Source organism: Calypte anna, chromosome 3 (assembly GCF_003957555.1).
Source record: "Calypte anna isolate BGI_N300 chromosome 3, bCalAnn1_v1.p, whole genome shotgun sequence".
In the NCBI taxonomy this organism is placed as follows: Eukaryota; Metazoa; Chordata; class Aves; order Apodiformes; family Trochilidae; genus Calypte; species Calypte anna.
The window spans coordinates 102,610,819-102,635,643 of NC_044246.1; the positions used below are offsets into that span (position 1 = coordinate 102,610,819).

At 36.5% G+C, this 24,825-nt stretch overlaps 1 protein-coding gene across 1 annotated transcript in view; it reads right to left on the reverse strand.

Annotated features, from left to right (window-relative positions):
• Window positions 1-3,902: 3,902 nt before the first annotated feature.
• Window positions 3,903-24,825, reverse strand: part of NBAS (NBAS subunit of NRZ tethering complex) — a 158,697-nt gene continuing 137,774 nt past the window's right edge. The window contains exons 50-52 of the mRNA XM_030447262.1: window positions 16,570-16,714; window positions 11,230-11,358; window positions 3,903-4,953 (exon numbers count right to left, since the gene is read on the reverse strand). Coding sequence (XP_030303122.1) covers window positions 4,678-4,953; window positions 11,230-11,358; window positions 16,570-16,714 — 550 coding nt within the window. The 3' untranslated portion in view covers window positions 3,903-4,677. The remainder of the gene's footprint in view (window positions 4,954-11,229; window positions 11,359-16,569; window positions 16,715-24,825) is intronic.

Here is a 24,825-nt window from a genome sequence, read left to right on the forward strand (position 1 = left end):
CATATGAATTGATTAAAAAAAACAAAAAAACAAACACAAAACAAACAAATCCTCTAAATGTCACACGTCTGGTATTGGTAAGTGACACAGGAATCTGGGGGCTCTGCAACAGGGAAGCTGTTGGTGTCTCTGCCATCCATTACCAGGCAGCTTCAGAAAGCACAGGCTCTATTTTTAGGCAGAATTTCTAACCAGCCAGGTTGTCCTATCTAGCTGTGACTGAACTGGACATAACCTCAGACTTTATCTTCTGTTTGCACAGCTTAGAGTATCCTATGAGGGTTCAGCCAACATGATCAAAAACCTTGCTTTGCTCAAATAGCAGAGTCATTAGTATGAGTGCTGAGCCAGCCCCTTTGTTAGCCAATCTCAAGGCAAGGGAAGAAAAATGACAGATTAAATTTATCACTCTAAGAAGAAATCAAAGTAAATAAGATTTTTCATGTTTCTGAATGTCACTGTCATCAGAGAGGTTTAAAGAGGGATTTTATTTTTTTTTTCTGTAGTCTGCCATTATAATTACCTACTGAAAACACTGCAGTTAAAAACCAAGCTCTGCTAAGAACTAAGGAAAGATGAGGCTCTTTCTGTGTTGCTCAAGTCTTCTGGCTCCATGTTGGGTGCTCACACAGCCTGGAAACTCAGGACTCCAACTCCTTTTAGTCCAACAGAGCATCACTGTGGACAAACACAGGAAAAGTTTCAGGCATTGAATTCTTAAGGGGAATAAAACGATGTGAATAGCTGATTTAACCAAGCTAAGTGTCTGTTTCTGACCATATGCAGGACCTTTATCGACTCTTCTACTTTCATACATGTGCCTCATTTTCAGCAAAATGAGCTACCTGTTTTAAAGTGCTGGCAGCTGCTAAACAGACTCAAGTTTAGTGTTTTCTGTGTCTACTGAAGGGAACCAATAGTGGACCAATGGAGTTTGTAATGTCTCTTATGACAGACAAGCTAATGACAAGTTGGACATAGAGATCAAATCTTACAACTTGGAAAGTGAAGACAAGTCTTTGGGCTTTACTGAAAACACATATTCTCTTTTAAAAATAGAATTTAGGAACCTGCATATTTGTATTTATGAAATGTGGCAAACACGCTGGGCAATACCACAATAATAAATCTATTTTGAAGGGGGAACATCTCCAGTTTTTTATTCATTCCCTTCCTTCAGAATCTCTGTATCATTCAGTAAAATAAATTAGCAAGGCATTAGATATTACTTTCTGAGTGTTCTGCAGTGAAACAGAACCTTTGTACCATCCTTGCTTTGTCCCTTTGTCACTTACTTCAACTGATGCAGCTGTTTTGATGTTGCCCTGCCCTTGATTTACTCTCCAGATAGAGCTTTCTTACTCAGTACTCACCTGCTGACAGATGGAAGGTATAATCCTCAGTTCCCTCATGGTCTGCTGTCATCCTCTGCTTCTGTGTAAGCAACACATGCTCTGGAAAAGAGCAGGCTGGCTGGTAACCCACCATCCTCCTCAGGAGCACATGGCCCAAGGTTTCACTCAAGCACCCCTTGTTTTGTGGGTAACTGAGGCACAGTGACAACAGCAGCCCATGTGCTGTTCTACTCACCCATTTTGCTGGGTTTTGAAGGAAAAGTAGAGGCAAACAAAACACAGTTGAAAAATTATTGTGTTTTTGCAAGTGCAGGAATTCCTACCCCTATAATGAAAGTGTCCATATTCTATGTCCAGTCTCTCAGTGTCTTTTCGCAGTGCAATGTCAAGAGTAATAAAGCACAGGAAGAAAATAACCAAACCATATGTAGCCACCCCATTCACTGAATTCCACTTTTTCATTTATAAATACAAAAGTGTCTACTCTGCATCTGTTTGCAGTGATGTACTGCGTCCAAGTATGATTTCCAGCAGAGAAAAAAATTGTGAGTTATGATCTTTCCTCCCTAATCTCTGGTTCTTCTTATCCAAAAGAAAGGTGATGTATTTTGCTGCTTTAGTATGTCTACCAGGCAGGAAAAAGCTCCTGAAAGATGTATTCAGTATCAGTGTTTCTTAGGCAAAAGAAGATTAATTGTCTTAGGAAGCATTGCTCCTGGAGACACAACTGAACTCTTTATTCACCTGCTTTTGGGAGCAACAAAAAATTCTAGAGAATGAGCTTATTTTGGAAAAAAAAAAAAAAAAGAAGTGAACTTATGCTGCATACTGAACAAATCCCAAGTGCAAACCAAGCAAACTGACAAAATTGAATTTTCTCAAGTTCCACTTCAGCATCTTATTAATAACAAGGTAAGTTTTTTAACCTTTAAAAACAGAAAGAAACTTGGAGCCAACAAAACAGCATTTACTTGGTCATTCTCAGAGCCTCCAATGTTATTCTGCCAAATAGAAGATATTAAAAGGCTGGCACTGGGATATATATATCCTTGTTATGTGCCTCTTTTTTATATCTCTTTCTTTTTTTGTTCCCCTTTGATATTATTTTATTTGGTACATACAGTAATGTAGGCTGATCATTGTAGATGTATATACTAAAAATGTTCCTTATAGATGAAACTTTTGATTACAGAATAAATCAGGAGTAGTCCTTGCTGCAAGGAATACATTTATCATGGATTTGTAATGTCAGCAGGAGAGAAAATGGACACAAGATCAATAAAACTGGGTAAAGCTTTATCTACAACTCAGCTCTAAAGTGACACTAAACACAAACTTCTCATGATCCTGCATGAGAATGGTCAGAAAATCTAGCACTGAACTTATTAACCTGAGAACAAAACATGCAGACAGCTTGAAATGTTCCATTGTAAAGAACAGAAGTGTCTTCTACAGAACAATCCAAAAGTTTGTTGCTGGAGATGTGCTCTGTGGTTTGCCTGCGTAACCTTCTGTAAAATGCTGACAGAGAGCTGAGTCCAGCAAATACATAAAATAAGTTAACAAAATTTAAACATTGTTAAAAAACTTGCTAAGACTCCCATGTAAAGCAGGACATAAGGCTAACATCTGAAATATTTTCTCAGCCAGAAAAGCTGGTACAACAAAGCAAGTCAGAAATGGCTCAGTTATAAACCCTGAAGTCTAGGAAAGAACTCAGTAAGAAGAATCTGTAGTGACATCTGTATTCAAGCTTTTTTTGTTTGGTTGGTTCTTTAACCCATTTTTCCTTCTTTATAATTTAGGCTGGTGTTTAGGAAAAAGGAGGATTTTAGAAACTACTGTCCAGTAACAGTCAGCTTTGCTATTGATATTGCCTAAAAAAGGGGCTGGATATCCCAAACAGCAGAAAACTCAAAGAATGTTATTACAGAAGCTCAGACCAATTGCACCTGAACTGGATGCCTCTGTTGCCAAATTTGACTGAATATTACCAGTGTTAATGGAATCCATCTCCAGTGCCTGTACCATAGGCACGGTACAGACAGCTAAATCATAGAATAATTTGGGTTGGATCACCTATGAAATGCAGGCACTGTGCTAGAATTATATTCGTATCCTTATTTTGCCTTTTCTTTTTTTTTTTTTTTCAGAAGGAAAGGCTTTGGGGTTCCAACACCTTCAAGAAGTTAATCAAGATGACGAAGCAAAACTCTTACAGAGTGCATGGTGGGAGCACAAGTGACAACTGGAAGAAGCTGCTATGAGACTGCTTCAAACAAAAGCACCTCTTTGGAGATTTTCAAGACCAACTGAATACAACCCTGAGCACCCTGCACCAAGAATAAAAGAACCTTGTCTTGAGAAGAAGGTTAGATTACCTCTGGTTCCAATCTGTATTATCCTACAGATTCTACCATGTGAAATATTTCTGAACATTGTTACACCAAAATAAATATGAACACAAGATCAGGTAAAAGATTTAAGGATTAATTTTAACAATAGATTCCTTAAACACAGGGCAATATACAGACAGTCCCTTTGTTAAGAAAACTCAGAAATACTTTGCCTTGTTAAGGCAGAAAGGCATTTTGAAATAAAGACACTTAAGCAATTTTTCAGAATTCAGGAAAAATATAAGTAAAATACTTTGAAAGTGCATTCACAAAAGGTATCAACAAATGATTAGAATTTGAGATGGAAAAATTGCAGAGAAAAATACCTTGAAGATTAGAACTGCCTGCAAGCACAGTGAAGTTCAGGTTGTTCTTAAGAAAAAACATGAATAAAGAGTGACAGGAATGGAGTCTTCAGAGTGGCTGAAGAAAAGACTTACCTGTCTAGAAGTAGGAAAAAAGAGACTACAATAGATGCAAAATATTTTACTTACTGCAAACTAAATTCCAAAGTTTTTAAATTCTCAGAAATAACTCTTCATAGTGAGTTTTTTTTCTCCATATATCTTTATATTTTTACATGTTTTACATTATGACGAGTAAATTAATTACAAAAATTATGACAAATTGCATACAACCTGCCAGTTTACTCAGTTGTCATTTATATGCCAATACGTATAATCATTGAACAGTTTGAAGGATTATAGGATTCAATGCTTTGCTAGTAATACAACAGAATGACATGGGTCTCACCAATCATTTTTTTCAACCACTAGAAGTACATGTGTATTCACTGTGACTGTGCCATTTGTATTTTCTACACAACACAGGCAATAATTTACTTTGTTACTTCACTGGAACAATAGTTTCTCCCTTCTGTATATGATCTCAAGCAAAAAGGCAGACAAATGCATAAATCCAACATTTCAGATCCAATGCTGAATAGCCTGGAGGGCAGTAGTAAAAGTCCTGAGTGCAGGGTGAGTCCCTCGATGAGACATCAATAGGGACCCAGCCTCTGCATCAAACCCTGCTTCTTTAAGTTGTTTTGCTATTTCCTCTACATCCCAGCCTCCTTCTTCATGGTTAGTCAGCAAGTGGTCAATAATGTGAGGGTAGAAGGCAGTAGATATGCACTTCACTACTAACTTGGCATCGAGGAGCAAAGAAAGTATTTCAGTGTCACATGTGGCATCGTCAACCTACAAAGAAGGAAGAAGTAAAAATCAGTTGTCAGATACATCAGGGAACCAGAATATGTCATGACTGTTCTAATTGCACAGTGTAATCTTGAAAGCAAGAGAAGTAGTCTCTAGATATTAACAACAGCAATACACTTTGAATATATCAGAGTATGTAAAGTGTAATTTACAGTCTGTTATCACATTAATACAAGTATTTGACCAGCAGGAAGTTAAGGAATAAGGATGCTCAACAACCTGGCTAGGCCATGAACAGCTTTATAGACTTTTCACAGGTTCTCAGCCACAGTACAGAACAGACAACACCACTTACCTCCATATCCCAAATGTCATTCTGAGAAATGTCAGAGCAGAGTATATTAAACTTTAGTCACTTTATATTAATATAACATATTACAATCCATGTGCTGGTATATTAGGCAACATTTGCAGACTCAACCATATTTTCCAGAGTTTCAGCACTCACAGCAAGGATAAGATTTTCAGAAGAATACAACTTATAGTTTAAAAGCTTTGGAGCACAGAGCTGCTACCTCTGTGAGACACCCTGGATGCCTCAGAAGGATGTAGTTACTTGGTACATAAGAGCAGGTATTCCCTTGAAAATCTTTTCTATATCTTTAAAAAACCCACTACAGAATATATGAAATTCAATTTCAGCTAATTTTGACATGTCTTTCATGGGTTCCATCAAATGCAGGGTAGTTATAATAAACTTAGGTGACAAACTGCTTCAAGAAATGCAATAAAACAAATACATATAATAAAACGAAACAAAAACAAACAAACAAAAAGAGCCAAATGAGGAATAGACAATAGTAATTTTTCAATTACTTTTTTTCAAGCTACAAAAAGTTACAAGCTATAAACTTACTGAATTATGCTACATTTACAAAACAACCTCTCAGTTAAAAAAAAAAATCTGTCTGGCTAGCCTCTGTTTCACCTTCTGTAAAAATGATGTACTACCTTACACTGTAGGTACTGGCAAGCACCAATGATCTGGCACCCGTGAAGACCAATTCAACTGCTACACAGGACATGACCGCTGTTTACTGAGAGATTTGGCACTGACACTTGACAGCTGAAATTAAGCAATTTTTATTCTAACTAGCATCAGTTTTAACCCCAATTCTTTTCAGGACAGCAAGTTTCCTTGTCTCTCTGTTTGGGTTCAAAATAAAACAGTGCAGACCTTTTCTTTCTCGGCTGCAGCCACCCCTTGCCCCACCACTATCCCCATGAGCACGCTGCAACAGGCACTTCTTCCTCATAACCCAATTCTCTGTATTATGAATTTTCCACAACCATTTCTTAACACATATGACTGTCAATGTGCAGTAGGGTTTTTTTTTAGTGTTTTGGTTTTTTAATTTTTTTTCCAAAAAGTTTGAACAGAATTATGATCTATCACATGAGAAAAACAATTGTACTGGTAAAAAAATATTATCTACTCAGACACATGTACTGTGAGAGATCATGTATACCATTTAACACTGATGATATACTGTAGGAGACTAGGTGCTCCAGTTTCGCTATAGAGGTCGTCAAACTAGAAACAGGATCCTCAAAGCATAAATCATAACAAGTACACAATTATCTCCTGAGTGCATGGAACTGCAAGACTCTCAAGGTTTGGCAGCATACTTGGAAGAATCAATATTGCAATTGCATGTAAAGTTCATGAGGAACTAATAAGTGTCTTTCTGTATTGAAATGATTGAGAAATCTATCACTAGCTCCAGAAGAAAGAACTCCTGTGTTCCTCAGGGATCAATTCTAGGGCCAGTCCCGGTCAGTAGATTTATCAACAATCTGGATGCAGGACTTGAATGCACCATTAGCAAATTTGCTGATACTACCAACCTGGGAGGTGCTGTTGACTCTCTTGAGGGGTAAGATACCTTCCAGAGGGATCTAGACAGATTCAACTATTGGCCAGTGATCAATGGGATGGAATTTTAACAAATCCAAATGCTAGATTTCACATCAGGGACAGAGTAATGACAGGAATCAGGAAAGGAGTGTCTGGAGAGCAGCCCTGCAGAAAAGGATCTGGTTGGCAGCAGGCTCCATACAAGCCAACAGTGTGCCCTGGAAACCAAGAGGGCAAAGTACATCCTGGGATGCATCAAACTGCTCAGTGTATAAGCTGTAAAATTTTTAAAAATGAAATCAATTTAAACATACCTTAAGATTACATTTATTTAAGCTTAAATTTGAATTACAACAAGCATTAAAGCAAAAAATTGCTAAACAAACACATACAGCACATAGTCAAAAGTACAAATACACCACAGAGAGTATAATATGGTGTCTGTGGAAGAAAGGTCTCAGCAAGACTAGGACTCCTCCATCTATCAAAGAGGCAGCTTAGAGAGTATAGAGCAGAAAGCAACATCATTAGAATATATAGAGATTGATTAAACACATTCTATGAAAGAAGCATCAAGGAATCTATCTATATTATGAAACATCAAAGGAATCTAATAGTATCAGGTTCAGAGTATATGAAATGGAACAGATTTTTACATACTTGAACTCTTTGGTGACTGATACTGCAGAATTTAAAAGCTCATCCAAGTTTAAGGAGAAACCAGACAAAACGGAAGAAGAAAATTCAGAGAAAGTATCTGTATATTTGCCCTGTTCTTACTCTTTCCTAGACTTGTAATTCTTACCTCTTTTGGAATCAGGATACTGTTCCAGGTGGAGTTTTGATTCTCATTATTTTACCTCCTTAAAAATATTAGTTCAAAAAAATCTCAATGGTTATTTTTCTTTGCCAATTATTTCAATCATATATGAGATGTTGCTTAAATTAAGAGTGGCTCCAAATAGATACTTCTAGCATACGTACCAAACATTAGCCTGCAGCAGAGACAGATTCTTTAAAACAATCACTTTTTTGACAAGACTCACGAACAAGAGAGTAAAACCCAATTAAGACAATTAGGAAAAAGCAGCCTTACTATCCCAGTGTTCAAAAGCTGCTGCTTCTGGACAGACAGCAGCAGTAGGATCTTATTAATGAGTCAATTTTGAACTTCCTGCACACGCAAAGCCCCCACTATCCCAAGATCCTAACTAAGCTCAAAACACTGGTGTCAGCAAAGTTATATCAGAGCCCAGAAACACTGTTCCAGTGACATGAGATGCAGCTGACTGACACGAGACTCAGAGGTGCAGGCATCTTCTGAACAAATGAATACACAACCATTTTCCATATTGTGTGAACATGTGAATGAATACACTGAAAACCACAATAATGGGGACACATATGATGGATAAAAACCATTATGGCTATTCTAGACTTCATGTTGAGGGTGCTAAATTTTTCATGAGTCTAAAAACCTGTTACTTCTGGATGGATTAAACAGGAGAATACTTTTTTCTCACATCTCTCTCTCCTTCAGTAAGATTTGTCAGTGCAGATTTAGTGTTGTGCCCACACACAATGCACACATATATAAGTAATACATAAGTAAAATAATGGGGATAATTAGGCTAAGGAGAGGAAATCCTAACCTTTCTTTTCTCGACTTACATACCTATTAAGGTATTGGCTGAAATCTACTTTCAGGATGCAGGAATTCAGGTGGTATCTTGAATGAGTAGCTCACTCCTTTAGGCTGTGATGATCAATACCTTTCCCTACCAGACTCATATGTATTTATCTATAAAGTGAGAGAGACTACAAACAGAATTGCAACAGATGCATTCATAATCTCCACTGAAGCAGTGCTACAACGCTCTGCTTCAAACAGAGCTTGTGAATGTTAACAACTGTCATTTTAATGCAGAATTTAAAAATTAATCTGCAACGACAGATGGAAAACCACATCTCAGCAAGGTTTCCCTCAGCAGGTGAGGATCCACTTGCACTCTGTGTCCACGAGTCCTGAATTCTCCACATCTTCACCAGGATCAGTAGGAACTATATCCCAGACTACTAAATGCTAAGCTTGGAGAGGATACAGGATTCAAGCCACTTTTCCTAATGCCCTTGGCAAGTAATCCAAACACAAAGCAGCCTTTATAAATACAACCTGTATTTACCCCTACATGAGTGCTGTATTTCCCAATCTGTATGGCAGTCTGTGCCTTAAGGTGAACTCAGGCTGTCAGCACATTATTTGTAAGGGTTAAGCATTCCTGCCTGGGGCTTTGCCGTCAGCACACAGATGGTTACAAATGGCAAAGGGACTCAGGCTTGAGGCACTCAGCTCTACCAAAAGAGGAGGTCCCCTGGAAAAAGAGACAGGGAGCCTGCAAGTTTTAAGAAAGTTTGTGTCTGAAATAGGTAGGTGAAGATCAGCCTTGCCACAGGTGACAATTCTCATGTACTCAGAAGAGGAACTTGAGGGATCTGGAAGGCTTTACTGAAAAAACACTGAGGCCTCCATGAATTCATGCAACCATGAATGCAAGAAATTCGTGGATCAGCTCTCTAAGGCCAAGGACACATAGTACATCAGCATCCAGTATTTTTTTTTTCTGGTTGCTAATACAGCCTGCATGGACACTGCACCTGTACTTGCTCTGATGCAGCCTCTCTGGGGAAAAAAATAGAAAAAAAAAATCTCTCCTGTAGTTAGAATTTCAGACAAGCAATAAGCAGGTCAGCTGGTGCCTTGTCTAATCAAGGGGCAAGTTACAGCCAGGGCAATTCCCTACCAGCATTGCTTGACTGGGTGTCTAGAAGTTCTGGCATCAGCAATAGACAATATTTCATCCACAACTTAGGCATTATAAAATCCATACATTATGCAATACTGATACTAATGGAAAGGTACGAGATGCTGCTGATGTACCAGCAAAAAAGAACTGAACCTGCTGCTTCCTTAGTATAGTATAGAGTAGCACTGTACTACCACCAGAGATAAAAGTGCTTTTCATTTTATTCTTAAATGGAGTTTATAGATGTAGAACTAATAAATAAGGTGAGAAGAAACGAGTTATTACTACAGCCTAGAAAACTAGAGATATCTTACCGTAATCGTTAGCTTTTATACACATCATCTAACAAGATTTCTTTTAAAAGGTAAGCCACACCAAATGAGTAGCCATAAATAGCATCAGACACTGGAGACAACTGGAAAATCCATTGTTTTCCATAATCTTTGTGATTTTTCATATCACATTTTTCAATAAATTACATGGCAAAGGTTGTCTCTACTTCATTATTGATAGTATGTAAACAGATTTAAATTATTATTTAGACTAAATAAAACAATTTTCTAGTTCCAGCTTCTCTTAAAGCCTTGGTTGAATAAATACTTGCATTGATATATCACCTCCCATTTGTTGACTGTTTAAACAATATAACTATCAACAGCAATAGAATATTTACTTGTTCTGTCAGGTCGGTCCCAATCTTTGAAAGATTATTAAGTGAACAAACAGCATCAAAAACATTCTTGAAAACAACACGACTCATCAGGGCAAACTCTGACCTTTTTGGAAGTAATAACCTTGCTTAAGTAAACTGATTTTTAAAATTATTCACATACCACACAATAAAGAGGAACAACAATTATTTCTGTTATCCAAAAAAGACAAGTGGCAGTTTATAGAAAGATACACAATAAAAAGAAAGGCCTGCAATTTCAAAAAAGCTTACACAGAATCTTTGTTGTTTTATTACAGGCAAAAGCTATACAACTTCTATTATCAGCACTTCAGCATCATCCTTAACTGTAAACATCCATAAAGCTGTCAGCAACATACAACAAATGGATAACTAATACATCCCATCAGCAAGCAAGCTCTGTTTTTTTTCTCTCAGCCATGTTTGTGAGCTGTGTTAACCCTATGTCAGGGAAACCAATAGCTATGATTTCCCTTTGCCAGATATTATTTGTTCTTTTCTTGTTCAGTGTAAGCAGAAATGGGCTTCTTGTGAAAAATTCATTTAAAATTCTACAAAAAGCTTCATCAGAAACAAGCTACACTCATCTGGATGTAGTATTATAACATATAAAAAAACCTCCAAAATGACAGAGTGTGAACAAGGTAACAATTTATGTAACAGAGTAGTTTATGTTCCACCACATTGACTTAAGATAGAATACTACATAATTTAAAGAAACTACTATGAGCTTTAATCACCTCAAGTAGATTTTACTAGCCCTGCATTACTGCTCACTGGAGACAGTATCTGTGGAAAATCTTAATAATGATAAGGGTCTCAATAGTCTCTGCTTACTGTATGAAGATAAACCAGCTAATTTATTACCTCAAACTCTGAAAAGTGGTTAATTCAACTGCTCATACCTTAGCAACAGCTGTTATCTGCTCCAGTGCCACCGCATGAAGATCCTGATCTTTGCTTTCCACCAGAAGTTTCAGGGATGGCAGCAGAAGGGACTGGTTAAGCAGCAGTAAACATAATTCTTTTATACACTGGAAATAAAAGGAAACTCATTCCATGAGATCTCTGGAGATACTAACATCATCATTCACAATAGAATTTATGAAAACTCTATGTCACAGGCAAAATGAAACCAAACTTCTAAAATAAATTAACTCCCTGTTGGAAATTACTCTTCAGAAACGTGAAAGGAATTCTTTAAAAATGTGGAATACAGGATTACAAGCACATTTGTTATATGGAGATGAAGCAGGTACTGAATCACCATTACAACCCAGAGTTTTACTGAAAGAACAGAGCAATCACAGTTCTCCGTGGGTCTAATATATTTGTGCTTATAGAAATACTGGAAAGCACAGGAAGAAACTTCACAGACACCTACAACTTTCCTGTAACTCAATTATGCAATTTCATAAAAGTGGAATAAAATAAAGAAGAAATATCAGTACATACACCATGACAAAAGTTCTGTTGCAGTATCTTTCCAAATTTTATAAAAGAATTTTTATAGAGAATAAAGTAAATTAATTCTCCTGTTCATGTAGTTTCTCATATTTTATGACATCAATTTAGCATAAATAAATCTTCCGCACAAGAACTGCCCAGAGAAATATCTTTTAAAAAAACAAAATCAAAAAAACTCCAAGCAAACCTGGTAGGCCTTCCTAAATCTTTACCATGATCTTTACCACAAACAAGCAAAATATCCTACATGTTTTTTTCCCTCATTCATGAGACTATATGTGAATAAAACAGGGAGTATACAAGTCATGTATTTTTTTTTTTAATCTTTTGAAGTTTAATGCAAGTTCACTTTGAAGTTTAATGACAAGTGTAACAATTTCATAACTAAAATGCAATTTTAATTTTAGCAGAAACAAGTTTTTAGTAGCTGTGAATCTAACAGCTTAAAACATTATTTGAAGATTAAAAGATGTTTAATGCTCCAACTGTACCACACTGCGGAGCCATACAGCCTTCATTGGCACAGGGAGCTCTCAGGCTGCATGGTGTTCTGTCTCTTCTAAATTTATATTTTCAAGAATCCACTACCTAAAAGAATATATTCTATCAAACTGAGGTAAAGCTTGCTCTCTTACACCTTTATTCCTCTAATCCTGTATTCTAGACTGCTACTTGTTATGATAAGCATGATATATGTATGATAATTGTATGGTATAATATATGAGGAAGGAATAAGAAGATTAAATAAACACATTAAGCTTTGTCTCATCAGTTTATGCTTATTAAACTTCTGATAATTGTATGTTCTATTGTGTTTCTTTTGAGCAGGACAAAGTTACTGAATGCAAAGCTGGAGATTCACACCACGTATCTCCTTTTCTTGAACAGGTGTACCCATGGCAATAAATGCACCTTATGTTCAGTAACATAAATTCCAACAATCATAACATATGTAACCTGAACAAAACCCCTACTTTACCATGCTTGCTTTTTTGGTCTGAATGCCTCTAAAAACTAAATGGAGAAGCAATGCCACAAGAAATAACCCACAAGTATAAAAAGGCTGTCTAAAAGAACCCCAAATCATATTTTTGGGTTGTGGGTGGAAGAAAAGGAAATTAAGCTAATTGTAAAATGTAACTGCATGCTATCTACTATTATATTTTTTTTTATCCCTGAGAGAAAAGATGCAGATGTTGCTGTCTCAATCAACTGTTTTAAAACAAAGAAAAATTAAACCTCTCAGGAAGCAAATGCAGTGATATGGATATTAACATTGCTATTTTCAAAGTAATAAAGTTTAACTCAGATGATATGCCAGCTTTTTGTTTTCTTCTAGATGCTTCACAATTAGTGTAGTACTGGTTACATATTCTAAAGGGACCTGTTCTAAGATAATCTTTTTCCACCAGAGGTATAAAGGCCTCCACATAAGAAAACATTTCATACCAGATGATTTTTACACCAAAAGCTTTCAGGTAGGTACCTGCATCAGGTTCTGTAGTTAAGAATAAGGCCATTGCCATGGCAGATTTTGTTTAAAACACTTTAAAACAGTGTGAGAGCCACCATGGAAATAAGGTGTGGAATACTGAGGTCCAACTTAAAAACCCTTAGAATGGCCTTCCTCGCTTATTCCACAGGAAGGTACTGGACAACTTGCTGCTGGACAACTGGACTTACTCCACAGGAAGGGACATGGAGGGACTGGACAACTTGCCAGACACAGAAGACTGTCCAAACAGTACAAATACCTCCTTGTATCTCTGCCACATATGACTGTACTGCAACTCTGGACAGGAACTGGAAATCCAACCCTAAGCAGCAAGCCACTGCTCACAGGGCTTCCCAGAGCAACCCAAGTGGCTTTCTTTTCTGCAATAAGTGCTTGAAAGCATTTGAGTGCCTTCCTGCAGTGAGAAACTGCTCTTAGAGGGGCTATAATGTTACCTGTGAGAGGGAAGTCTTATATCATAATCTGAATTACCATGACGCAGCTGAAACTTTTGTAAGATAACTTTTGTCCTTTATCTAGTAGTGAAGCTATAATGGTTCACTACAAGACCAGTCAGCCATATAAAATGGACTTCATAGAGGTCTGTTTTGAGTCCCTGAGTGGGTTTTCATGGATGGGTGGAAGGCTTGGATAAAGAAACATCCTTATATCTGGAGAGGCTGAAAGCAGATTGATGGGCACCATCTAAATTCAGAATCATCTGAACAAAATTATCAGAGACAACAGTGAATGATGGAAAACATACAATGAAAAGTAGTATATAAACCAGGAACAAATAGCTACAAAAACATACATAAGAAAAGGAGACCAAATGGCAACTATCCAAAAGATAAGCATCTTACGGCACTAGAACCCCAAGGTGTTTACAAATAAGAGACAAGAGGCATACTCCCAATTAGGTGTTTATCTTAACTGATACGACCTATATGCTGGCAAAAACGACATGAGATATCCAGAGTCACACTTTAACACTTACTAGGAGGAGAATTTACCCCTTTCTAAAGACATTAATCAGGCAGTGCAGGAGATGTCAGACAGTTCAAACACATGTGCATTCAAAGCAAGTAAAACAATGCTTATTTCAGCTTCGAGGAATGGAAAAATCTCTCCAGGCAATTAAAAAAAATAGCCTCCCCTTTCCTCAAAGATTAAAGCTATGAAACTACCCCCCAAAATATTAAAAATTAACAGTAAAAAGCCAAAACAGAACTAAACTAAAAAACCAGAAAGACCATCAGGAGAGCGATTAAAGAAAGTCAGAAACCTTTCTGATTACATCCAAAGAAATTATTTTTCTAACTTACACATCATCATGACCTGAATTTAAGTGTTTTGTCCATCACAACATCTGGACTTCAGAATGGCAAATATTATTCACGGCAATATATTGATCACACAGGTTTTAGAACACCATCATTCTATGTCTGTCTGCTTAATCTAGCCTGTCTTCTGTGTATTAATTGAAATGTGAAGCAATCTAAACAGGTTAATTGTCAATAATCAGATTTTCATCTTATTCAGCCATATGATCTCAGCTCTCTAATTTGTTCACTGAAGTACTGCAGCAGTGTGTACAAATAAGCCACTAAATCTACTCACAAAATTTCCTCTCCTCTCAAGTAGAGACTTAAAGCAATGCAGCCTATGATTGTAGGTAACTGTATAGTTACATATTTTATTGCATTCCTATTACTGTACAGCATTCTAGTCTCAAAAAGAAGGTATTTCACACTGATAAAGTTATTTTATCCTTGAGGACTAGAATATCTTCATATTACATACATTCACACCTGCACAGAGGGCTCTTCCAACTGTCTGTGACATTAAAAAAGGAAGGCATTGCAAACAAAGACGGCCAACCAATACCAAAACTGTGTGTAAATAAGGACTTGTTACAGAACTCAAGAAAAAGTTTACTCAATTAAGAGAATTGATCACACCACTACCCATTCTTAAACAGGAAGGCTGGCAAACTGACTGCTGGAACAAAGTGACCTTTGGTAGGATTTGTCTTCCCTGTTTCACTGAGGTGACTAAGAAAATTCTTTTTTGGCAAGTTTGTCTATTCCTGTGCATGAACAAGATCATGAGTTTACAAGCCATGATGTGCCACTCAACATACTGTAAAGAGAATTCACATATACTTACACCTGTTCCAGGGATAGGGAGACCTGCCTTCCACTATACTTTTTTGTGGAATTAATTTTAATTTGAGGTTACTGACACCTTCTGGAATTGTATGTTACCTGGATTTTGAACTTGACTTTAATCAGTATGTTGGACTTTAAATGACAGCCTACCTGTCTGTTTTTTAAACAGAATGTTATCTATTTACTTCTAGTCTTAATGTTAGCTGTTTTCTAGAAGAGACTGTGATTGCATGAAGGTGATTATATGGGATTAATGAGCCTACTAAAAACATGCATGACTGCTCTGAAGTTGTGTGAAGTTTATTAAGCATTTCTCAAATCTGTCTTCATTAGTGTACAATGTTTATGTACAAAACACTTCAATAATTTTATACTGAAGTGATGATTGTGTTGAAGTATTCATACATAATTAAAGAACACAAAACACCATGTTTATTTCAAAGCAACTACTTCTGTATTAGTTTTTTTTTCATGACCAGCATGATTTTGAAGGATTCCTCACTAAATATTCATGCATTTATTTGTGAGAAAATTAATGATTATATAATTAATTTTTCTGACACACTAACATCAATGACAATTAAAGACTTTCTATAAATACTTCAAAGAAAAATTTCTACCAGAACAGACCTCAAAAGGTCAGCTAATCTAACTAGCCCCACGCACTACGCATGTCCAACAAGATCAAATTACCCAGGATGTGATCCAGGCAAGTTCTGATTAACTCCAAGGTTGGAGACTTCATGTCCCTTCTAGACATCCGTGTATTCCAATGTTTCAACACTTTATTGGTGAAAAACATTTTCTGTATACATAATGAGAGAATCTGATAATGCAACTGTCTCTATTGCCTCTTGTCCTATCACTGAGCACCTCTGAGAAAAGGTTGGCTCCATCTCCATATTTAAAGACAGCAATGCAATCTCCCTCAGCTCTCTCTTCTTAAGACAGAATGAACCCAATTCTCTCAGTTTTGCTGAATTTTTTGTGCTCCAGCCCCCTAATCAATCTTGTAAGCTCTCCATCCAACTTCATCCAAGATGACAAATATTTCTTGTACTTGGAACTACAAAACAGTACTCATGCCCGTAACACCCAAAGTTGAAATTTACCTTGACAGGGAGCATGTGCTTTGTATCATACAGAGAACGGCAGAATTTCAGAATTTCATTTCCTGTGTTCTCCTTTTCTTCAGGTGGGCACCTCTGTAGCATAACAGTTCCAAGTTTCACCCAGGGATTATCATCTGTACATGATCTGCCCAGAAAAAACAGAGATATATGTGGAATATAAATATATATACCTGCTACCACCATTTTCTGTGGATGTATTTTTTCTTTTTTTCTTTTTTTCCTTTTTTTTTTTAAACTTCTTTTTTGCTAATGAAATAATGTGGAATCTCATGAAAGAGAGGAAATCATTTTGAGATGAGTTACTATCCTGATGCTATTATTCTTTCAATGCAACAACAAAGCTTAAACTATTTTGAATTATGAGATGCTGTTACAGTCCCTGAGGAATCATGCACCAGACTAAGACTGATCAAATTGGAATAGCATAGGAACAGCTTCTCCTGGCTTTATACCAGCTAATTTCCCAAGCAGAATGGTATCGAAAGTGGGGTGACAAGAATCCAGCATTCCTAATTTTGTTTGCTTTGATCACTTTTTGACAGCATCTGTCTCTCATCTATCTGTCTCTTGGTTCTGAGTGAAGAAAATATTTTCAAGACTTACATTTAAATTTTTAGACCCAACAAGTAAAAACAAGTAAGAACTTTTTTACAGCCCATCTAATCAGGGTAGGGGAGTGAAAGTACATGCACCTGCACTTATCTGCTAGTAGATATGGATGCAGATGCATTTGTTCTAAATATTTAAAACATTATTGTCCTTCCACACAGAACTTCATGCCATGAAACTGTTACATGGTAAGACTTAAACAAAGAGGGGCAGTAGGTATAAGTGAATTTGATCACCCAGGATGGCAAAGGCAATGCTGGCTATAAATTTTTGTTGCTGGAACATTATTTGGCCTACAGCAACTGTTGGCTAGATCATGGAGATGCTTGGCTACTTCTGTTAGGGCTAGGTGTACTTGCCAGGACTGGGTGCACTGATGGAAATGGATAACAAAGTGAAGCTTTTACAAGAAAGCATGAAGTGTAACACTAGGACACATGCATGCTGCCATTTTTCTAAAGTTAATGCATTTCAATTTCCATCTACAGGATGGAAATAGTAATAACTAATGCACAATCTGCTAAAATCATGCAGAACCACAGCTTAGATCATGATTACACTAAGCCACAGTAATGCAACCATTATGTTCATCTGTGCACAACCTTAAGAAGCCACTATACGTCATTTAAAAATCACTCTATCAATCTTTCAATCTATTAATCAGCTACCCAAAGACATGGTAAACTTTTCATTTTAGCTTGAAGGTAAGAAGGAGAGAAAAAAAATTCGCAGCAAGATAACATCTGGCAGGTTTGCTTACTAGTTAGTATGAATTAAGAGAGTCATTCACCCCATGTGGGAAGGAATAGTAAAGTACTGCTGAAGTGCTTCTTCTCAAAGGTAGTATTTAGCAGCAACTGTTGCAAGTACCACATCAATATCACTGTAAATAGAGTCCATCAAGAGTCTGTGAGACTGACCTACACCAAAGAACAGGTGAGACCACTCTGGGGAGGACGACTCCCATTATCTACTATTTTCATATCTAAAAGATCTCTCTGCCTCACCTTCCACTGTCAAAAGCACATCCTGTAAACAAATAAAATCAGCTCCACATGAAGCTGACAGAATATTATAACATGCAAACCAGAAAGAGATGTTCAAAGTGTGTAACTTTGAACACAAACTAAAGAGAAGTCATTTTCTTTATTCCTTCTGACAACTTAACTGAGCCTTAACTGTGACTTATCAACAGCAGAGCTGCCACCAGTCTGGCTGGAAACAGCAGAGCTCCTCCTCTCCTCTCCATCCAGCCTGGCAGGAGAAGAGGATAGGCTGAACCCAAAGATGCAAAGGAGTCTGAGGGAAGACCTCATTGCAGCATAGAGCTACCTCACAAGGGGAAGAGATGGGACTTACTTCATTCCTGTGACTGAAGATAGGATTTAGGGAGAAAATTGAATCAGGGGAGGTTTAGGTGATATATCAGGAAAAGTTTTTTCACCCAGAGGGCAGCTGAGCAATGAAACAAACTCCCCAGGGAAGTAGTCACAGCAAAGCCTGCCTGAGTTCAAGAAACATTTGGATGATGCTCTCAGGCACATGGTGTGATCCTGGGGGTGCCCTACACAGGGACAGGAGTTGGACTTGATGATCCTGATGGGTCCCTTGCACTTCAGAATATTTGATGCCAGTTTATTCAACAAGCAGAATGTGATACACTTGATCTGTGAGCCCCTAGTAAGGCTAGGAGAAAAGAAATAAACAAAACCCTGCAACTCTATCTTTGCCACTGCTTAAACTTATCACTCTTGCTGGGTGATCCATCTCTTGCTTAGAGGCACAAAAAGCCATAATGAATTTCCATTTTTAAACCTGCTGCTTCCAGAGTACATTAAGAAAACCTGTAAGAATTTCCCATAAAAAAGTCACACTGCAAAACCTCAAAATTAAAAATAACCAGAAAGATGCAAGGCCAATAAAGCCTGCCACGTGCTGGTTCATTTATTTAAGTAAACTATCTGATACATACTTTCCATATATAAAGCTTTTCTTAACACAACTTCTTTTAATTATTTCTAATACTTGTGTGATCTGTTAACAAATACCTGTTATCTGTGATCTCTAAACAAAACCAGGATTGAGTTACCAAATATCTGACACCTAAAAATATAATTCCATTTCTTCTCTTCTGAATTTTACCTTAGTTCAACTATGGTTCGAAAAAAAAAAAAAGTTCTCAACATGAAAAAAAATGATTACTTAAAAAACTTAGCACAAACATGCAATTTTCTTTTTGCCAGAAGGAAATTTTGGATTAAGTTAAAAAAAGAAAGGTGAACTAAGCCGTTGAATCCCTAAAAGTGTGTTTTTTGGAGTTCCAAAACACCTTATCAATTTTTAAAATAAATATTAAAAATGCCTTTTGAATGTAGGCAGCAAGTTCCAAAGGACTGTAGAGCTTCAAGGACTGTCTTTATTGACTGCCTTTATTTTTTTAAAAACATCATCTGAATATGAGACACCTTGGTGAAAAAACATGCATCAATAACGTGTGTGAAAATAAAATTTTAAAAAGTATGTGCTTTTAAGAGCTGACTGAAACAACCAAGCTACCTCTCTTTTTCCTCACAGTCAACATCACATATTATAATACGAAGAGAATCACATATGCAGGTGAATAATGAACACTATTGTAGCTGGAGTATTTTAAAATAAATAAGAGTTAAATAAACTGTTGAAAAGCACAGGCTTATTAGCAGAGAGATCACAAAAATTATTTTAAAAAAGGTTACTAAGAAACCTCCCAAACTTCAGTTATTCTGCTTCTCCTTCAAGTCTTTTAGAATGCAAAGTGTATTTCTAGCTTTTATATTAAATTATGAGCGTTACATATTTACTGATCAGTTGAAAGCCAAGATTCTAAGTATTAAGAAGACTCAGATTAAACTCCCCAGTTCCTGCATGTATCATTATGTTGGCAGTAAACAATCAGTTAGCAACAATGACCCTTTTCTGAAGCAAAGGAGGACAAAAAATTAAAGATTAAAAAAAAATCTTAATGCATATGGTTAAACAATTGGCTTTACTGCTCACAGTTTTCCTATTTGCTCAAGAATTTCTTAATACAACTTGCTTTAAAACGAGATTGTTGAAAATCTCACTATCAAAATAGTTCCTCTTCCTTACACTAATCCAGCCATCAAGGTATGCTTTACAAAAACATAATTTCATGAACGTAGATATAGATAGGAGATACAGATGATAGATATAGATACATATTAGATATAGATGACATATATAGATTTATAGATTAGATATTGATTATACAGATACCAGTATCAATATATAGATATAGATTAAATAGATATAGATATATATACCTAGGCTGGTAAGAATAACTGAATGCAGTTAACATGGGAGCATGCAACAGAGGCAGAAGAAGGAAGAATGAGCAATGCAAGGACAGAAGACCACAGAGCAGAACACACTTGCAGCAGCCTTGCCAAAGATATAGAGATGAGTGTATGATTGTAAATGTCAGTAACAATGGGGAGACAGGAGAGAAGGTTCAGATGAAAAAGGTAGAAAATATCAAAGATTTTTTAAATTGTTGCTGGACTTCCTACTTACAGCCTCTGCCTCCTGGCTGGCATGATTAATTTCAAGATTTACAAAGAAAAATAATTCAAATTAATACATTCAAAATAATTAAGAGGAAATGTACACACTTCCAAAAACACTATAACAAGAGGCGATTGAAAAAAAAAAAAATCTAAGTATACACTTGACAAAAGTTTAGGAATTAAGCCCATCTCATATTAGGGAATACTAAAGAGAGCTGTACCTGACTTTTTATAACCTATCACCCCTGAGGTGGTAAGATTGAGGGAAGAAGGAGGGCAAAACTTCATTTTAGGAGCACTACTAGATGTTAAGACATGTTTTCAGTTCACACAAATTAATTTTAACTATAGCACAGTGATTACAGAAGCCAATTTTAGTTTGAGGAAATATCTGTATAGCAAATATATTATTTCTGTAGACAAAAAAACCCCAAACAAACTATACATCTTTGAGTTTTATACAAAATGTGTAATGAAGTGGCTTTGATTTAAATTTAGGTTAAGTCTTTACAGCAAGTACTTCATGTTTGTCTTTTAGACTTACTATGAGAGAGAACAAAAAAACTGAAGCACCTTGAAAACCCCCCAAAACTTGAAAAGGCAATTGATTGAGAAAATACAACTAAGTGGAGGAAGAGATAATTTACAAAAAGAATTTGCAACTATGATCATGCTGTCTAGTATAAAAATATCATGTTTTTTTTGAAAGCACTAAGAATGAGCTAGAAAGAGTGATGTTCAAGCCCCACGTACCCCTGCTGACACAGGGTTATAAAGTAATTAATCAGTCTTGCAAGTATTGCTAGTAACAGAAACAACAGCAATAAGAAAAAGGAAAGCAATGGGAATGTGAACACAAATACCCCAGGGAGTAAAAAATAACTCCTCTTTGATATATTTTTCTACTGGGAGAACTCTTAGTAGAGGAAGCAAAAACTGAACCATTGTTGACTTACTCACTAAATAAATAAATAATTAGATTCTAAAAGAAAGCTGAAATATAATGTTCTCTCTGAGAAAAGAAGCAGAAAAAGCAGTGAAGAGGGCAGAAGGAGAACTATATCTCTGTAATTTTTTTCCTAGAGGCAGACTCAATTCTTTTCTCTAAAGCACTGCTAAGGGAAGGAAGACAACAGACTAGATGTATTTCCCCACCCTTCAAGCTAGCAGAGAGAACAAAAAAATTAAACAACAGTGCCCAACTATCCTTAAAAAAAACCAAAAAAGCCAAAAATTAAAAGAAAAATATATACTTATACTATAAACACTTCTTCCTCTAATAATTGAATGGGTTTGCTGGGTTTTTTTGGCTGTTCAGAGTTTCAGGCAAACTCAAGAAAATCTGAAATATCTGAACTACCCTTTATTTCCCTAGAGATTATGACTATGAATTTAACACTAAACTTTGGAAAACTCTTTTGGAATCTACACATTAGATCACATTTGGGAATCATAAGAGTCAGGAGTTCTCCGTGAAACCAGTTGGTGGCTAATACTAGAGGAAAGAAAAGGAGGCATTTTCCTTCTGAAGCCTTTTTAAAGTCTCACTGACAAAGCAGTGAAGAGTGACACAAAAGTTTCAGTAACAGCAGAAATTATTAAATAATCAATCTAATCACAGGCTGAAGCCTGTGGTGTGTTCTCAGCATAACATCTCAAGACAGGCTTCCTCAGTTCCTGGGAAGATGAAACCAATCCTCCTGGAAGCATTTCCAAGCAAATGGGTGACAAGGAGTAGACTGAAAGTAGTCACTATGGACTTAAAAAGGGGAAATCGTGCCTCATCAACCTGATAGCCTATGATGAAAAGAGTGGCCTGGTAGATGACAGCTGGTAATATATATCCTGAATTCCTTCAGCAATACTTTCCACACTGTTCCCTGCACCATCCTCACTGACAATTTTATGAATTATGGGCTAGGTAAGTGAACAGTGATGCAGACTAAAAACTGGTTGAACCACAAAGTTCAGATTGCTGTGATCACCAATGCAAAGTCCAGTTGGTACCCAGGGGTATCTACTGAGACCAATACATCTCCACTTAGGAAGAACTGGGCAAATTTTATCAATTTTATATAAATAGCTGATGGGTAAAGAAGAGGGAGCGTGACTCTTCTCAGTGATGTCCAGAACAGCACAAGAGGCAATGGGCACAAATAACAACATTTTATTCAAGTAAGAGAAACCTTTTTGGTGCAGCTGTAGAGTTTCCTACCTTGGAGATACCCAAAACTCAACAATGCAATTGCCTTGAGCAGCCTGCTCCAGCTGACCCTGCTTTGAGCAGAGGAGTTAGAGCAGACATCTCCAGAGATCCCTTCTGACCTCAACTACTGATGAATAAATGAAAATCATAGAATCATATATAAGGTTCTGAATTAATTTATCTTATTCTCTTGCCCCTTATCTTAGCCAAACTCATTTCTTTACGTCAAAATTGTGACTATGTAAAGGCTTAGGAGCTATACTAATTACTTTAGACTCTAAATAAGCTATGATGCAGATAATTCAAGCATTTTGCGCAAATATTCAGAATTTACAGAGTTGGAACTAAGAGGCATCCCACCTCTGAAACTTAATCCACTGTTAGTTGTAACTATAAATCACATTTAATCATTATTTTGTTTTCTCTTCTTCACTTTAGGTAGCCAGCCTGGAGGATATGAACACAAAATGGGAGATAAAATGAAATAATTTTTAATTTCCTCTGCTACAGAGCAGTAGACAAGAACTGTCTATATATAAAATGAGTTTTTCTTTCATCAAATCTTTAGTATTTCTGTTCAACCCAAGGAAAAAGAATTTTGCTAGCTGCAGCACTATTTTACTTGACCCATTGTTCCATAAATTTGACACTTTTTTTAAACTAAAAAACCTAAACATTAACTTAACCATAATTTGACAGTTCCCACACACTGTGAAGCATGTAGCTTTCAATTAAAAATTAAAAAAAAAACCATCTAAAAAAGAAAGTTGGGATAGGAATTTCTGACAGATCACACCACAATCCTAGTGCTTCTTAATGCACTGAAGACAATTTTTGGTTTACAGAACTGTCATAAATAATTTAGGTAAATGCTCATCCAGGAACTGCAAACAAGAGTTCAGGCTTGAGGGTGAATAAACTTTAGATATTACTTTCCAAAAGGCTAGTTTTCTGTCCATACACAAGAGTTCCTTTTCATAAAAACATAAGCCTTAATTTTTCTCACAAATCAGTACAAATAAACACTTTCGGGAGTGTAGTCCCCACGTTAAAACACTTTGTAATACATACCCCAAAGTAATCCAGTTTAAGAATAATTTCATGTCTCTAGCATAACAACTGTCGGCTAAAAGATGCTACATTGTATTCACTAGACAAGAATTCATTAATATTATTGCTCTCCTTGAAAGACATGTGACTTTTGCCTCATAAATTTGTATGAACCCTTGTATTACCATCACAGAGGAGAAGAGCCATTTTTTTAATCTGTAAACGTGTCTGGAATGTCACAGACAAAACCCTGAGAAATGGTAAAAAATAATGTAGTCAAGGTGTTCCAAATTAACACTTCCAATAAATACCCAATCTGACACGTGCAATGCTGGGAGTTTTAAGTAATTATTTTAATTTTAAATTGTTGGGCTAGGATTTGTCTGACCTAGTATATATTCTTTACTTTTGGGTACTTTGTTCAGACACAGAAATAATAGGGATTGGATCTATAAAAAAGAAGCACTGTAGCTTGGTACCATTACCCTCACAGACCTCCCGCAGACTGTCTGACACAATCATCTGAACATCAGCTTTCAAAGGTTTTCCTGCAAAGTATAGCTTTGGAAAAAAAAATCCCTTCTATTCCTTTTTATCAGTTTTGTACATACTGCCAAAAAAAAGAGAGCATAATACAGAACGTGACATCGAAGGAGACAGAAAACCCTTCTGTGCAACAGTTCAGGCAACAAAACAGCCTTTTGTGTCCTCCATGATACATAATAGGTATGGATATGTGGCTCTATAACAAACTTGTTGATTAGATTCTGCTTTAAATAAACTGTTTTTCCACATACGATTGGC